Genomic DNA, 17,490 nt, shown 5'->3' with positions numbered 1-17,490 from the left:
GTAAAAGAGCCAGCAGAGGAATGTGGACAGACCTCATGGTGTCTGTCCCTGATGTGAGCCTTCACAGAGAAACAGACCTGCTAATGAATAGCTTTGATGTTCCATGACTTTTCTCAGGGATTATAGTGACAGTCCAGTCCGGCGGCATCTGTCTCTTTTCTTGTCTTGTCCTCCTCCCTGCACATCTAGGAAGTGGCCTACTGGGGAACTAACAGTGATGGGGTCACGACCCCTGCCATATACAGACCCCACTGGGGGTGTGGAGACACAGGGGTCCCAACAGGACACAGCTGCCTCATCTGATGTCACTGCATGCCTCTGGTCTCTCTCTCTCTCTCTCTCTCTCTCTCTCTCTCTCTATCTCTCTCTATCTCTCTCTCTCTCCCTCCCTCCCTCCCTCTCTCTCTCTCTCTCTCTCTCTCTCTCTCTCTATCTCTCTCCTCTCTCTCTCTCTCTCTCTCTCTCTCTCTCTCTCTCTCTCGTGTGGGAAAAATTCCCACACGGACGCACGGACGGCACCGAACGGTGCACGACCGCGTAAACGCGTGCATACCCCCCCCCCCCCCCCCGCCGCGAGAGCCGCGACAACCCCCCACCCCGCGAGTCCGCAATAACTACAAGCTATACTTTAATCAGTGGCTACTACTTTGCATAACAGGTTGCTAGTGGTGAATGTGTGAGCGTCCTCAAGCCCCCTCTATTCATATGGATATATAGCCTACTTTAACACCTTTCCACCTTTCTTTTTTTTTTTTTTTTTTTTTTAAGATTTGTTTTGGGGCTTTTTATGCCTTTATTGATAGGACAGTAGACTGACAGGAAATGGGGAGAGAGATGGGGAATGACATGCGGCAAAGGTCGTCCGGATCGGGAATCGAACCGGCGACGCCAGCAGGCATCATAGCCTAGTATGCGGTATGCGCCTGACCACCAGGCCAGCGGGCGCCCCACCTTTCCACCTTTCTAAATGAATTAAAATAAAGTAGAACATAAAGTCTTATGTAACAATGCAAATGTAATTAAGACTAGAAAACTACTGTTTTCCCACCATTAGATCTGCTGACATCCTTTCTATCTAAATAGCCTCTAGAGGCGCGTGCACGCGCGTGCACGTGACGTCAATAAATGACCGTCCGCCCGGAAAAGAAAATCCCAAAGCACCACTGTAGACCACAGATGTAACGTCAACACAGCTGTTTTATTTAGCAGCCAATAATGTAAAAGTTGACCATATAAAGCCAGGTCTCACGGCACTAACACATTAATGACATGCAGTTGTCTCTTTTCTCTCTCGCCAACATACTACTGAGGAAATATCTGGAAGTGATGTCAGATATATAGATGCCTTAATGGTCCACGTCACATTGATATAAACCAGTATGCGCACGCCGGTCGGCACCAGATGAACCCCACCGTTCATAGGATGCAATGGATGGCACTCGTGTTTAAAGATGCATTCCATCAAACTTTCAGATGCCGTTTTTCTCCCAGTGTGGAGGAAGAATACTTAGGATTTTTACTGTAAATTCTCACTCTTGAAATATATAATCCTTAGTTTCTGTTGATTGTAAACAATAATAGCGATTCAAAACAGTTGTCCTTCAAACCCCACCTCTATTCACCGTCATCAGAACAGAGGGAGCGCTCCTCATGATCACCCACCCGATCCACTGGATCACCAGAGCGTCTACTGCTCGCCCAGCTGCAGTCCATGAAGCCTAATTATGCTCCGTCCTGCGACGGTGTCGCGCGCAGAGCCGCAGACCTCCAAGCTCAGATAGCGGGGCAGGTAAATGCATTTTTGCACTAAAATACTTCACAAGTGGAAAGAAACCTAAAACTTTTCACAAGTACTCCTTAGGGGTTGTTTCTATGATAAAACACGTTAGACACTGAAAAATCAAAATGGCTGCCATGTTTCCAAGATGGCTGCCTCTGAACAGTACGCCAGCCAGTTAATGTCCGATTTTCATAATATTAGAGTTGTTTTGTAGGTTTTAAAACATCGTGAGTTCATTTATTACTCTTTTAAAGCAGCCAGAATAACTTTTCTGACTTTTGGTTGGGGTCTTTCCTCACCTGGGACCCCCCAAACAGACCCCTGAGCTTATCTGAGTAGTCGCTTTGCTCCTGCTCCAGAGCAATGTTAAATTAGATCATAACTGAAGCATTAAAGTTGTTGTAACTGGGCTCTGAAAGCAAAAATGAGTAGTAGCAAATACCCAGGGGTCTTCCACAGGGGTCCCGGATCCCTAGGGGGTCCTCAGAGTTACTACAGGAGGCCTGCCGAATCTTGATGGGGAAGTTCCTTTTTTTTATATGTATATATATTTTTACATTTGAAACTGTTTTTATTAGTATTCTCAGTATTATTTATAACATGTGTGTGTTAGACAGACAGGTTCACAGGTATTGCAAGAATTAAGGTATTGCAACTTCTCACTTTGGGCGCACAGTCTAACATGTCCATTTATTGCATTGCACTAACACTGACAACACAACACACACACCTCTTTGTTATCGTCACCCCAAAACCCGCACCCTATCCTCTTAAAGAGCTCACGGTCAATTGTACCCAAAGAAATTCACTACTATACATGTCCTCCCTAATAATGTTGACAGTTTCCACTATATCATTTGCAGGGAGGAGAGTGCAAGGCAGGTTATTGTTTGAGCAGCTGCACCGTCCCTTGTAACCTGCTTTGCAAACACATTTGATGAGCTTTGCCTTTGCAGCAGGGATGGCAAGAAACCTGACTGGAACATACCCTCCACTCTCTGAATTCCATCTATTTTTTCAATTGATGGAAGCTCAGGGCAATTTGTCAGGTATGACGAAGTAGGCATCATAATACGATACCTTCATCAAGGGACATGATTTTGAGGAAGTGCAAACACATGAAGAGGCTGATACCCCGATTCCTTATCAAGTCCTTGCCTCCGGTACAAAAAAAGGAAATTGATATATTCGAGTGAGTTCAAGTTGATGTTACAAATGTCAAGGGTTCCTTTGCGTTTTTCAGGTGTTGACTGGGGAAGAACATTTGTTGGAATCACCAAAAAGACATGGGTCAATGCCTACTTGATGATGATGATGATGATGATGACCAAGCCACTAACCGCTTCAAGGACCTTGGCAAGGTCATTGGCCATTCCTCCTGAGCTTATAAATTGTGAGCTTCCATCAACATTGCAGTCCGAACATTTTGCATGCCATGTTTACAGTTCAAAAGGTCCAACAACCCTGGGATTACTCAGATGGGAACTATTTCTGTCAAATAACTTGGAGGGTGAGATGCTACCTCCAACTCGTGCTGCACTGCTACCACATTACCTCCGTGCCAACTCCGTCACAATGCAGGATAAATCATACCTGACAAATTTCCCTGTGCTTCCACCAATCGAAGAAAATAGATGGAATTCAGAGAGTGGAGGGTATATTCCAGGTTTCAGTTTTCTTGCTCTCCCTGCTCCAAAGGCAGTACTTGAGCCCATCAAATGTGTCTGCAAAGCAGGTTGTAAGGGACGGTGCAGCTGCTCAAATAACCTGCCTTTCACTCTATGCTATGGTGGAGACTGTGTCAACACTATTAGGTTGGACATTGAAGATGATGATGATGATGAAGACGAATATATCCTGCATGTCTGAAATTACTGTAGTGTAGTGAATCTCTTTGGGCGTAATTAACCATGGGCTCTATAAGAGGATAAGGTGAGGGTTTTGGGGTGACAATAACAAAGAGGTGTGTGTGTGTGTGTGTGTGTGTGTGTGTGTGTGTGTGTGTGTGTGTGTGTGTGTGTGTGTGTGTGTGTGTGTGTGTGTGTGTGTACAAACATTCCCGTGTCATTCCATCCATGTTTCATCTCTGTGATAACTTGGAAATGTTTGCATCTTTGACAGCTAATACACCAGATGTTGTTGTGGTTGATGAAGAGTCCAGGGAAGTGTCTGTATTGGAGATGGCCTGCACCTTTGACCCTAGCCTAGAGGAAGCTTTCATGACCAAGGTCATTAAATACCAACCTCTCCTAAATACGATCTCAGAGCTGGGGTACAGGTGCAGACTATTTGTTTTCATATTTGGCAGCCTAGGACATACCCACAGGCTGGTTGTTAGAGGGTTTCAACAACTTGGAGTGCCTAAAAAAGAGGCAAAAAGGCTGGCAAAGTATTGTTCCGTCTCCGCTATAATCGGCAGCCGCCACATATGGCGGAGACGCTGTTACTTATACCCGTAGAGTACCAAGTGCCTTGCTATTGTATCATGAAGACATAATGCCATGATTTTGTAAATGTTACTCTACTGCACCTATACTATTTGTGTCCTTGTATGCATCTCCTTTGTGTGGACATAAATAAATGGTTAAAATGTGTGTGTGTGTGTGTGTGTGTGTGTGTGTGTGTGTGTGTGTGTGTGTGTGTGTGTGTGTGTGTGTGTGTGTGTGTATGTGTTGTCAGTGTGAGTGCAGTGCAATAAATGGAAATGTTGTTCTGCACCCAAAGTGAAAAGTTGCAATACCTTCATTATTGCAATCCCTGCAGTAACAGCTGTCAACCATAACTGTTTTAACACAAAAAACATTATAAATAATACTGAGAATACTAATAAACCATCAAAGTACAATACATAAAACCAGGATACATAAAAACATTCAAAGTTTCAAATGTAAAAAAAAAAAGAAAAAAAAAAGATCTCATCGAGATTTGGCAGGCCCCCTGTAATAGCTCTGAGGACCCCCCCAGGGGTCCCGGACCCCCCGTGGAAGACCTTTAACATTGTTCTGGTGCAGGAGCAGAGCGATTACTGAAATAGGCTCAGGGGTCTGTCTGGGGGGTCCCAGGTGAGGAAAGACCCCAACCAAAAGTCAGAAAGGTTATTCTGGCTGCTTTAAAAGTGTAATAAATGAACTCAGGATGTTTTAAAACCTACAAAACAACTCTAATATTATGAAAATTTGATATTAACTGGCTGGCGTACTGTAAAACATATCCGAAAAGGCGGCCATCTTTAAAACTGGCGGACATTTTGAAAATTAAGTGTCTAATGTGATTTTTCTAAAGAATGACCCAAGAGGTACACTCTGTAAAATTGTGGTGCTTCTTTCCAGAACTGAAGTATTGTTCTCCTTAACAGCCCCGCTAAGAAGGGTTGCATTGGTGACGCGATGTGAGTTTGTATATCAGCTACTCTTGACGAGGAACACCGTTGCGCAATGAAGTATATGTCTCGATAAGGGCGCACCCATGGGAGCACCTCACTAGCACACAAGAGGAGGTTGATTAACCAGTGCTCCCCAAAACAACAGGTTTGGGGATCTGTTGGGAATTGATTACATGATACAGTCAGCTGTGCATTCAGTCTCAATGTTTGTAAACAAATAATTGGCCTATTTTACACACTGAAGAAATGCAAAACAAAAAGGAAGCACCACCTTGTGGAACCAACTGGCATTGCATATGTCAACTGACTGTTACAAGGTCATCGAGTGTAAACCATAGACAAAGATTGACGCCTCCTTCGGCTCTGGGCCATATGCATCCGGGGGGGCCGAGGGAATCTGCATCGCTTATACGTACACATCGCTTCCACGTGCGTCACAAAAACGGAAGTTGGTAGGCCAATCAGAGGCAGGTGGGGGCGGGTCTTTTTGTATGCAGCCTCTAAGAACAGTTGAGCCGCGCAACATCAGGAACTAGATGGAAACATGCCAATAAAGCTCTGTTGAATTGAATTGATAAGTCCAGCAAAAGACGCGTTGTGATTGGCCAGTAGTCACTTTGACTGGCAGCGAATGATTAGCAGTCATTAAAGTGGTTGAATTCCATTTGACATCCGTCTCCTCTCCTGTCAGCTCACACATCTTGCTGCTGTATTGGCACATTGTTGTGCTTCCCCCAACAGATTGTTTTTTGTCATTAGACGTCATGTTTTCAAACTCTCCTTGGGTGATTGTAATCACCCAAGAAGTATGTGTCTCTGATATCTTGGTGGTACAGTGGGCAAGTGGTTAGGAACTGTAGCTTAGCGTCTACCTCATGTTGTGGTAGAAACTGTCTTCTCTTGGGAGTCAGGTCTGCCTATGATGCCCTCACTGTTCACTGAGTCTGTACATAGTCAACATGTATTCTCTGTCTGAGCCAAATAGCATTGCATTTTGCTCTCTCTCTCTGCTCCAGAATGACCATCTGAACTTGTGTAGCTCAGCTCATTGTTGTTGTACTGTCGGCCATGTTTATTTCCCAGGTGTCTTTCACGTTTGCCTGACTGCCAACCCCGAATTATCAGTTTCTCTTCAGCGCATTGGAAAGACTATAACTCAGCTTTGAAGGCTGTGATAAACTGGGAAAAAGAGAGCCTCCTCCTGTCTGAAACAGTTCACATCATCCTTGCACGTGCAGCGTCTTGGTGTGGATTCAAGCTAGCAATAGATTTACAAACTCTGTCAGTGTGTTTAGACAGCATATTTAGCCAGTGACAACTGGATGGCTTTGAACCGAGGCAAGGCCGACACGCTCGCTTTGTTGTGGAAGTAGATGCGTGATCTGACACAAAACATGTCAGCGGCCTTATGAATGTGCTGCAAAAAAACACAGTCCATTCTCGTGCATGGCGGTTTTCCCAGCTTGGTCTTCTGACACTGGTGCTCACAGATAAAGCTGCGATCCACAACTGTGTGTGTGTGTGTGTGTGTGTGTGTGTGTGTGTGTGTGTGTGTGTCTGGGGGTACCTCCTGGCATGAAACATTTTCAGATGGGTGTCTGCAGCCAAATATATATATATATATCAGTGATTGCGCTAGGATTTTTAACTGCCGGTCACCGTGACCGGCATGATTAAAATTTACCGGACATCTGAAGAATATACCGGACATAATCATTTTAATGCATACATTACAAGCAGGTGCACAAACAGCCAATAGCAACAGTTAAAGTATTAGGCCTACTGCATAGTTGGGACTGAAAACGAATTGAATGAAAAAGTATAGGCTAAAAAGAAAAAAACGCTTCAATCTTGCATAAGGGAATTAATTATATTGGACTAATCGCGCTGTTCGCGCAGGCTGTCTGCATGTGGCACACGCACACTGCTTTCACAACAACGTCTTTCTGTTGCATCATGTTTCATGCCAACAATACAATACCATGTCTTGACTTCAGAATAATGAAAAGGTTGATATTCATCTGGCCAGCAATTAATCCAATACTCACTGTCGAGTGGTGACAGTGCGTCCATGTTATGCAACTTTGGGAGAGTTGAAAAGGCTTTGTTCTTCCTACTGTCTCCACTCCATCTCCTCTCCTCATAACTTCAATCAAGTGTATAATGTTTGTTTATGGGTTGATTGCTGACCGTGCGTGCATTCCTTAATTCCCATGGCTTTACATGCTGTGCGTGCATCGCAAACTGACACTGAAATGAGCGAGCGAGAGAGAGAAAGAGAGAGAGAGAGAACGGGGGAGCGCGCGGGCGAGCGAGCGAGAGAGAGAGAGAGAGAGAGAGAGAGAGAGAGAGAGAGAGAGAGAAAGAGCGAGAGAGAGAGAGAGAGAGAGAGAGAGAGGCAGGCAGCCTGCGCATGAGGAGCAGACGGCGATAATGATAAATGACCATTGGTTTTTCAATCGGTCAGGATGTCCGGGAGGAATTTTATTTTTCGGTCTTGGCCATAAAAAATCGGTCAAATCCGGCAATTCCCGGTCTAACGCAATCTCTGATATATATATATATATATATATATATATATATATATATATATATATATATGATTGCCGATTGCTGTTTGACTACCTGTCAGTCTGCTAGTGAGGCTGCTTCAGTTCTGTCACCTATATGCCCAGGGCATCACAAATATTAGCTATACATGGCAGCAATGTAAATCTGGTTGTTTCTTGCACTTTATTTGGTGAGTTATGCACTTTTGTTTGCACATACAGTATAGAACTTGCATGTACTATGACTTTCCTCAGCCCTGGTCTGTTTACTGGATCGAATCTGAACGAATCACACAAAAGATCAATTTGGATTCAAAACGGCGATTTTCGCCGAAAAGCTTTGCATGCCTGTGTATCCATTTTTTTGTATCCATTAAAACGGTCCGGTCGCGCCCGCCGCCGAAAACCGAAAGAGAAAAGGTGTTTCTAAAAGCTGTTTATGTGTTTGACGCTTGTGTATCTTGTGCAATAACAATACTATCCGTGTTGTGTCCAAAAATGCCATATGATTGCCTGATGCGGCCATGGCTGCGGCTGCTGCTGCTACTGTGTGACGTGGCGTGTGTGCACTGCAGTCGCACACATGCGCAGTAGAGTGGGAGGGGGGTCCTAGCGAGAGGTGGCTAAAATATATGCCTGTATAAAAAATGTCGTTTTATATTAATTGTATGACATTTAAGTACAATCATGGCGGCAAACATAGCTTAGTTGCTTGCCAGAGTATAGTGTACATGCCAAGCGGGGAACCGTTACGTTCACTGGTTTGCTGGGAATAGGCCTTCATGGCCTCCATGAGCTAGTTCTCCAATAATACTATATATATATATATATATATATATATATATATATATATATATATATATATCAATCTGGGGGTCCTTGACATGAAAAGGTTTGAGAAGCATTGGATTAGACATTTAGATGCTGTGGTTGGGTTCAATAGAAAAATGCCGGGAGGGGGGTATGGGGGGGACTGACTCGGATCCCGGGTAGGACATGAAAGTTACAGATTGCAGCCGTAACCACATGAATCCTAGCGTCCCTACTCTGGGCATAATAGGACAACATTTGGTGACAATGGATTTGCTGAAATTAACAGATCTACAAGCTCAATATGACAAGGCAACGTGTAGTCAGCTTGTAGATCACTAGGGTAATCGGAACGCTCACCTTCTTGTATTCATGTTACTGAGGTTAGTATAGGAATAAGGTTAGGTTTGGGCATAGTTTTACTGAGGTTAGGTTTAGGAATAAGGTTAGGTTTGGGCATAGTTTTACTGAGGTTAGGTTTAGGAATAAGGTTAGGTTTAGGCATAGTTTTACTGAGGTTAGGTTTAGGAACACCTGGTGGCGACCGCTCTGAGGTTGCCGGATTTGACCCTGGGCGAGCATTGAAATACTCTCTCTCTCTCTCTCTCTCTCTCTCTCTCCCTCTAAACGCCCATGTCTGTTTCTTTGTCTCTTAAGCTTTTCTCTTCTCTTTTTCTTTTTACCATCACAAACAATGACATGCCAAAGAAAAGATGAGATATACGTTGGCTCCGTGGAATTCGAGACATAAATATATATAAGTCATAAATAATTCTAGTGTACTTTGTCCTTATTTAAAGATGTCCTGGAATGGAACGTTTTTTGCTGACATTTATGGGGATTTTTTTGGGCCACCAGTGAGCTCAGCTTTAATCACAAAAAGATTAACAGATCGAACGGATATTTGGCCCAAGAGCCCACTAGATATACTTTTGATTGATTGAAGAATTTATTAGAAGTTTGCAATAGAAAAAAGTACAGTTTCATGACAGTACAAATCACTGGTACAAGGTCTACTAAAAGGAGATCCTAGAAAGCCGAGGCTTATTTCCACAGGAACCACACTTTAAGTACTTTAAGTACCACATTTTAAGTACTATGTCAGTTTAAGTATAAAAGTCTTGTATTAAACAAGTACAAAGGTATTGGTATCAAAATATACTTAAAGTACCAAAGTAAACATACATTGCACAGAATATCCCATATCACAAGTTAAAAATCTTTTGAAAATATCCGATCTACAAGCTCCCAACGCGTCGTATTGCGATGCATTGTGAGCTTGTAGATTGGCTATTTTCAAATAGCCAAAGTTTAAATAGGGCTGGAGTGGTTAATGTATGTTTTGTATTAATTATCAAAACGTACAAAGTAACTAGTAACTGAAGTTTTCAAATAAGTGGAATAAGTAGTTGAGTAAAAAGCACAATATTTGTCTCTGAGATATAGTGGAGTAGAAGTATAAAGTATAGGAAATACTCCAGTAAAGTAAAAAGTACCTCCAAATTACAATACAGTAATTGAGTACTACTGGCTAACAGTAGTCAGTAGAGACTGTTCTTTGGTGACACATGTGTGTGCATGCGTGCGAGTGCGTGCGTGCGTGCGTGCGTGCGTGCATAAGTGTGACTGCCCACCCGTAGCCTCATCAGCACTCTTTCCGGTAAGTGTGAGGTGGGTCGGTTGACCGGGGCATTGAGCTATAGCTGTTCTGCTCCAGCTGGAGTTGGTGTTAAACTCCTGACACACAGCACTCATTAACATCTCCCTGACTGCATATAGAACCAGTTGAGTTGTTAACCCCAGCATCCTGGGCCAAGACTCCCAGCGCGGCCCAAAACATCAGCGCTTTCAGCCGAGTAACTGATCAGCACTGCATTTTAACTTGCTGTATTCCCCCTACCCCAAACGTATCAACTGAACTTAAGCTACCCCGTGTGCTGAAAGCTCTGCCGCAAAAACTAAAAAAAAAAAAAAAAACAAAAAAAAACGCGTGTAGGTTGTTCCATTCACATCTCACCATTCTGAAGGCTGCTGGTTTTTGCAGACGATTCTAGACTTCTTAACCTGGATAATCTGATATCCATCTATTCCATACCACGCTTGTGGTGGTGGGCTTCCTTTGTGGAGAGATTGTTCCACATTGAAGGGCTCTTCTCCCTTTGCTCTTTAGAATAGTCTCATCTCATTCCAGGTATATACACAAAAACCAAAGGCCCTCTCCTCCCTCCCCAACACACTTCCTGATTTGAAAATGAAATACAGCTGTGTTCCCATCAGCTCTGTGGATCTCAACCACTCATCTGTGGGGAAACGTATTCCTGGAAAGAAATATTCTTAAAAAAAAAAAAAAAAAAAAAAAAAGTTTGGGAAGGCCCATGGGTGCCATGCCCAGGAAGTGTCCCCACACTGGCTTGCGGGGGCTTTTTTGAGAGCTGTGTTTTGAATCAGCTGTACCCAACAGAACAGATATGGCAAGAAAACAAAACAAACGGTTAGGTGCAGATTCACAACTTGGAAAAATTGAATTTGTCATTCATGGCCGTTCATTCAAAACTTGGATGCAAGGCCTGTTTAAGACATTTGTTGCAAGGAACTGCGTGGGTGTGTGTGAATGTGTGTGTGTGTGTGTGTGTGTGTGTGTGTGTGTGTGTGTGTATGTGTGTTTGTGTGTGTGTGTGTGTGTGTGTGTGTGTGTGTGTGTGTGTGTGTGTGTGTGTGTGTGTGTGTGTGTGTGTGTGTGTGTGTGTGTAAGAGCGAGAAGAGACAGTTTGTTGAGTGAAGACTGCCTCAGGAAAATAAGCATGTCGCCAAAGGTAAACAAGACAATGGGAGGGCTTGTTTTCGTGTCCCTTGCCCCTTTTACCACCCAGTTGGGCCCCTGAGGGGACCGACTGACTGCTGGGCGCTTTAATGTTAATGTGGGCCCTGGGGATGTTTGCTCAGATGTAGAGGTCTGGAGTCACTGCAGAAACTGGACCTGGATAGACCTGGTCAGCCCACAGTGACGGGCACTATACTCGGCTTACGCCCTGGTTCACCAGACCAGCTGAGGCTCATTGCCCGTCTGTACAGATAGGTTTGACTGCCATATCGGTGCTGTCGGGCAGAAACTTCTCGATCATACTATATATAGTGTCACACAAGACCATCAAAAGTAGCAGATCCACAAGCTCGAAGCGTGGCGCGAAGCAACGTGTTTTGAGCTTGTAGATCTGCTACTTTTTAATACCTCTAAAACGACAAATTAAACATTGGCCAAATTGTCAAATATTAGAGACAGAAATTGTGAAAATAGCCGATCTAACACTTACAGCGCCTCGCGTTGCAAGGCTTTGTGAGCATGTAGATCTGCTACAGTATTTTCACAATAGAACCGTGTTATACAAAATGTTATGATGCCTCAACTCTTAGTGCTCTTAGGGAGGGGGGGTCCCCAGTTAAAATATGATTATTTTGGGGTTCGCGGGCTGAAAAGGTTGAGAACCACTGCTTTACGGTATGTGATATGAATAGATATGAATAGGTGACATTATGTTTCTTTCCATCTGTTCTACAGGAATCCAGGAAGGCACGCAGTGCACCAAGTGTAAGAATGAGTGGGCACTGAAGACCTCCATATCCCTGTTGTATGGGCTGTGTATGCTTCTCACCATTGCTGTTGCTGTACTCGGGTACAAAGGTAAGAAGGTGGACTGTTCTTATATTTCTTCAGTGGTGGAAAGTAACCTACTAAGTAAGTCATGTACTCAAGTACAGTACTGTACTTTAATTTGAGGTACTAAGTTGCATTTTTCAGTACTTTTACTTACTCTATTACATCTCAGAGGCAAATGTTATACTTTTTTGCCACTACAATCATTTGAAAACGTAAGTTACTATTTACTTTGTAAATTTTGATTATTATTACAAAACATACATTAACCACTTCTGCAGTTCCTTGACGCCCTAAACAGCACAAAATGACATGTTTCTGAGCGTCTCAAGTCCAGTGCCTCACTTAACACACATAGAGAGAAGCATGGCAGCTCTTTCAGTACGCTGTGGGAGAGGCCAATTGCTTCTAACATTTCTCAACATCACCTCGATGAGGCAACATAATTTAAAACGTTCCACACAAGTTGAACCGTTTGTTGAGAGAATGTGCGTCCAAGCATTTCGCGGGGGTCTCCGGGACCTGCCAGGAAATAAGAACGCAGCTTTTTTCGACTTAAGACGAGCCAGTTGATTCTGTTTGTACTGGAGACCTGTGTGGACGTGCGTGCGTGTGTGTGTGTGTGTGTGTGTGTGTGTGTGTGTGTGTGTGTGTGTGTGTGTGTGTGTGTGTGTGTGTGTGTGTGTGTGTGTGTGTGTGTGTGTGTGTGTGTGTGTGTGTGCGTGCGTGCGTGTGTGTGTTTCAGGGTGTTAGAAATAAAGAACGACAGAGAGTGAGTGAGTGCATTTGTCCCTCAAGTGCCCTTCTGCCCGCCCAAGCACAACATGAATGGTGTTATGCAATGCCTTGTTGTTATTAATCAAGGGCGAAGCATCAGTAATGGAAACTGTTAAGCAGCAAACCTACCGGCATATTATCTGTAACAAAATATCCACACTAGTTCAAGCACAAGATACTTTTAAGTATAGTCAACCACTATTACATTTATGTGCACTTAGTGTCTTAGCCTGACTTGTCCCCTTTTTCTACTTTGTCTAAGCATGTAGCCCGTCCTACTCTCCCCCCAGAGCCTTCTCTCAGTTTATTTTACCAACACCCCTAAAGCTCTCACCTCCGGGAACGAACAGCCCTGTGGCTTTTTGTGGATCTGAACTTCCTGGTTGGCTAGTTCACATTTTTTCCAGGTCGGGGAAATGGTCCCGCCGTCGTTCTCAACTGAGGGGATGAACTCTTGAATGTTCCTGCTGTAATTGTGATAAACACTCCCATATGTGACCATACTGTATATATATATACATATGTTCCCCTCCCCAGATTTTCATCGACTGGAAGTGGCAAGAACCTAGTATGTTGAGTTGGGTTATCTGCAATCCTCGGCTACATTAAGAGTGATGTCCCTTACGGCTGCACTCTGGACTGTGTCGATGCCTCTTGCTCAGCGGCTGCGTGTTTTCTCTGCAGGCCTAATGAAACCCAGATGAGCGAGAGGAGTGAACTCAGTACAACTCTTGCAGAACCCACCGAAAATTGGGATTTTACTGGCGGTGAAGCGCTGGGCCTGTCTGGGGAACCACAGTGCAGCCCCAGAACGTGCTCTCAGATGATCCAGATGGTTATGTAGTGAGACCCAATGTGTTCTCTTCACTTAACGTGCACATCGCTCTCCGTCCCTCTGTCACTTAACCTACTATATCCTCCGTGTGTCTCTTTGGCTTTGAAGAGAAGCTTCCCTTTGGCAACCTTATAATGCAGCTTAATGGAACAACAACCTTCATCTTCTCATCAGCTTTACACTGGCTTTTCTCATTCCATCTTGAGAAAAGTGATTGCACACAAGAATGCTACGAATGGCACTTGATGTCACATAAGCGTGGACCTCCTTGAAGGCCTCCCGTGGGTCACAGACAAGGTCAGGGAGGGAAGGATGAGGCTGGCCTGGTGAACTGTGTCAGGCCCCCGGAACTGGTGGCCGGCAAACTGACTCTGTGGCAACCAACCCAGGTCACAGCCAGGACGGGAAAGAGGTGCATCAACTACGTAGTAGACCCCTCGTGGCGTGACAGCGGAGATAGCAACTCTGCAGAGCTCAGGGCTCTGATGCTGGATAGGAGGGAGTGGAGGGGAGCGATTCAGGAGCCCAGAGTTGGGTTTCAGTTAGTTAGCACTCTCGCTGCGCTGATAGGTGGGAAGCCCTGTGGGGAGGACATCCTCTAGGTGACACACTGTCAGTGTCAGGGGTAAAGAAGCAGCTATCAGAGAAGTGTTTACATCCTCCACACGACCAACTAGGAAAGCGTTGCAATGTCAGGGAATACATGGGGGAATTGGGAATTGGGAATAATGACTAACCTGGGAGAAAATAATATAAAGGACAGAGTGTAATAGAGGGGAAAGGGGAGGAATGTTTTGTCGAATGTTTTATACAACATGGTCCAATTTGATCATTCCCTGCCTTGACAAGGCTTAAAATGTATTTATACTAAATGTAGCTCTTGAACTTAAAGTGTTGATGCAACTATGAAGGACTTATTTATTAGGAATAGAGTAGTATTATCTGCATCCATGCATTCATACACTATGTATGGGTGGGTGTCCATGAGAGACACAATGTGCCATATGTGTATGGTTTGGTCTCTTGTAGTTGTGGGCTGTTTTTTGTCTGAAGTCTATAAATGTCTTGCTTAGTTTCCTATGTGGAACGTATCCTCTCAGGCTGGCCATGTGGTCCTGCAACCAGAACAGATTTTTTTTTATTGTTTGCTTTCCTTATTTAATTTCTTTTTTTTGTCTAGACAATAATGTGGGTGTGTTTGTGTATACCCACACAGTGTGTGTCCACAACGGTGAACAAAGGAAATAAGCAACAACTTTGAGCATGTTGGTTGAAATGACATTTTGAAATGACGTTTTTCCCCGTGCTCAAGTTTCCCCAAACCGCTTGATTAGGAGCGGCCATTTTTTTCCCCAATACAATTTAACAACCTTTTTTGAGCGGTGGTCACAACGCTCCTATACGTGGCCGTGTGTGTGGGTCTGTCTGTCTGTCTGTCTGCGTGCGTGTCTGTCTGTCTGTCTGTAGCCTGCAGTAACCTTTTCTGACCACACATGTTAAGGGAGGGGCGCTGTTGTTCAGGCCAGGCCAGACCAGGCACACACACACACACACGCACACGCACACGCACACACACACACACACACACACACACACACACACAGGGGGGAGGGGGGGGGGGGGAACCACCGCTCAGTTCACACGGGTGTGATTTTTCCTATTTCAGAGAATAGTGGTATGTGCTGTTGTCTTGGAAGTCTTTTTTCCTGCACTGCACAGAGAATATGGATTTCTGAAAATATTTATATCAATTTATATCAATCATTTCCTGGTGAATCATGACCATGCAACATTTTTTTTTTTACATAATTTTTATCCCACGATTTTGCAACCCATTTTTCACCCAGTGCCAATTGTCTATGTAATCCTGGGCTCTGCTCTCCCTCTGCCGTGCCTGGGGAGACAACGGACTGACCTCATGCTTCCTTCAATGCATGAGTAGTCCAAGTTGTTTCTTTTCACCTGACAGGGGGGATTTTCCCTGGTTTAGACGTAGCGTGTGGAAGGAACACGTTATTACAACCAGTTCCTTTCCCCTCCATCAAGCGCCCCGGCTGGCCAGGGGGAGGCATTATTGAGACCAGGATTACTGGATGTTTTTGTGAGGGTATCAACCCTAGGAGACACGGGGAGAACATGCAAACTCCACACAGAAAGGCCCTATCGCCGACCCCACCTAGGGTGTGGGCGCTGATGACGCGGAGGGAGAAACATGCCCCCAGCACCCACAGCGTTCCCTGGCGGGAATCGAACCCAGGACCTTCTAGCTGTGAGGCGAAGTGCTAACCACTGCGCCACCGTGCCCCCGATCATGCAACATTTGAAGAAATAAATGAAAACATCAAAAAATATTTAGTGGATTTTTTTTTACACAGAATCAAATGTTTTATGTTCATGATTCACTAGGAGCCTGTAGGGCTTGATTCCAGGCTTAAAATATATGTACGTATATAAATATTTTTGGAAATCTCGATGGGAAAAATGAATGGGGTTTCTATCTGTGGAACCACAAAATGGCCACCACTGCTACAGTATGCCCTATGGTGCCTTGACGCTGGTGAATGCTAACCTGGTGAATCCTAACCCTAACCAATCAAGGACTAATGAGATGTCGGACTTATGGGCAGTCCCCTGTAGAATACCATAGAACAGAAGTATCAATGTTACAAAGCTTTCTCTGCGCATGTGGAAACATTTAGTTCAACATGCCATGCAGCATATAACTTCACCATGCCCGGTGATTTCTAAAAGATAGTCTCGCACTTATCCGTATTGTTGTCAAATGACTTTGACCGGCTCTCACTTAAAGCAAATCCTTCCCCATTTAAATGTCATGCTACTGTAAGTCTGTAAGTAGATTTATAATACTTGTGCGGATCAAACAAGTCCTTCCTCGCAACCGTTTTGCACCATCACAGGGCTTAACACACATGCAAGTCATTAAAGCTTGTTATTAACGTACGTTTGGGTTTGCCGATATTTCATGTAGTCCACACTCTCCCATTTCATTTGTTGATAGTGAGAAGACTGCTCTGATTCTTTGATTGTTTTGGGTCCTGTTTTCCATTTCCCTTCTTGTTTCATTCAGTCTAGATATCTTTGCCATTTAGTATTCTGTATTTAAGCCATTTACCATAAGAGGGAGTGGGTTGTTGGCTGATTTACCACTGTTTCAGTGTTGTGGGCTGTGGCACGAGGCGAAGCCGAGTGCCAAACAACCCACGACCCTAGAATGGTAAATTGCTTTTCTACCACTTCTACCATATAAATGAAAGAAAACACAGTTGTAACTTGCAAGGTTATTTAGTTTGATCTTGGAAATGTTAGAACTGCAAAACAACAGTGGGCGGGGTCCACGAACCAACTCAAGGTTGTTAACTGATTTACCACTGTTTTAAGCCAATCAGAATCCAGTATCTGAACATGTGACCACAAAAAGTGGTAGAAATATCATTAAATGTCAATGTATTTAACATCATATCTAAAACTAGAAATACTGTTCCTATGAAACAGTGTGGGCTCGCATGGAACACCATGTGCTTAACGGGTCACACAATGGACCGTTGATGTGCATCCAGCCAGGGTCATTCCTATAGGTTAATTCGAGCTGTTGACACTCGGCAGCTTTCATAAGAATTGGTAAGAGATGTCGATGGCTGTATGGTCTTTTCGATCAATACGTGAGGTAGACACACTCTCTCGGGT

General features: G+C 44.1%; 1 protein-coding gene across 1 annotated transcript in view; it reads left to right on the top strand.

Annotated features, from left to right (window-relative positions):
- The window catches only part of LOC308306729 (collectin-12-like), a gene marked incomplete at both ends in the record, with an annotated part of 69,264 nt that overhangs the window by 38,072 nt on the left and 13,702 nt on the right, over positions 1-17,490 (top strand). The window contains one exon of the mRNA XM_080751773.1: positions 12,078-12,200. Coding sequence (XP_080607899.1) covers positions 12,078-12,200 — 123 coding nt within the window. The remainder of the gene's footprint in view (positions 1-12,077; positions 12,201-17,490) is intronic.

Source organism: Nannobrachium achirus (genome assembly GCF_963921795.1).
Source record: "Nannobrachium achirus genome assembly, chromosome: 21".
Lineage (NCBI taxonomy): Eukaryota > Metazoa > Chordata > Actinopteri > Myctophiformes > Myctophidae > Nannobrachium > Nannobrachium achirus.
This window is presented reverse-complemented; position numbering and strand designations above follow the sequence as displayed.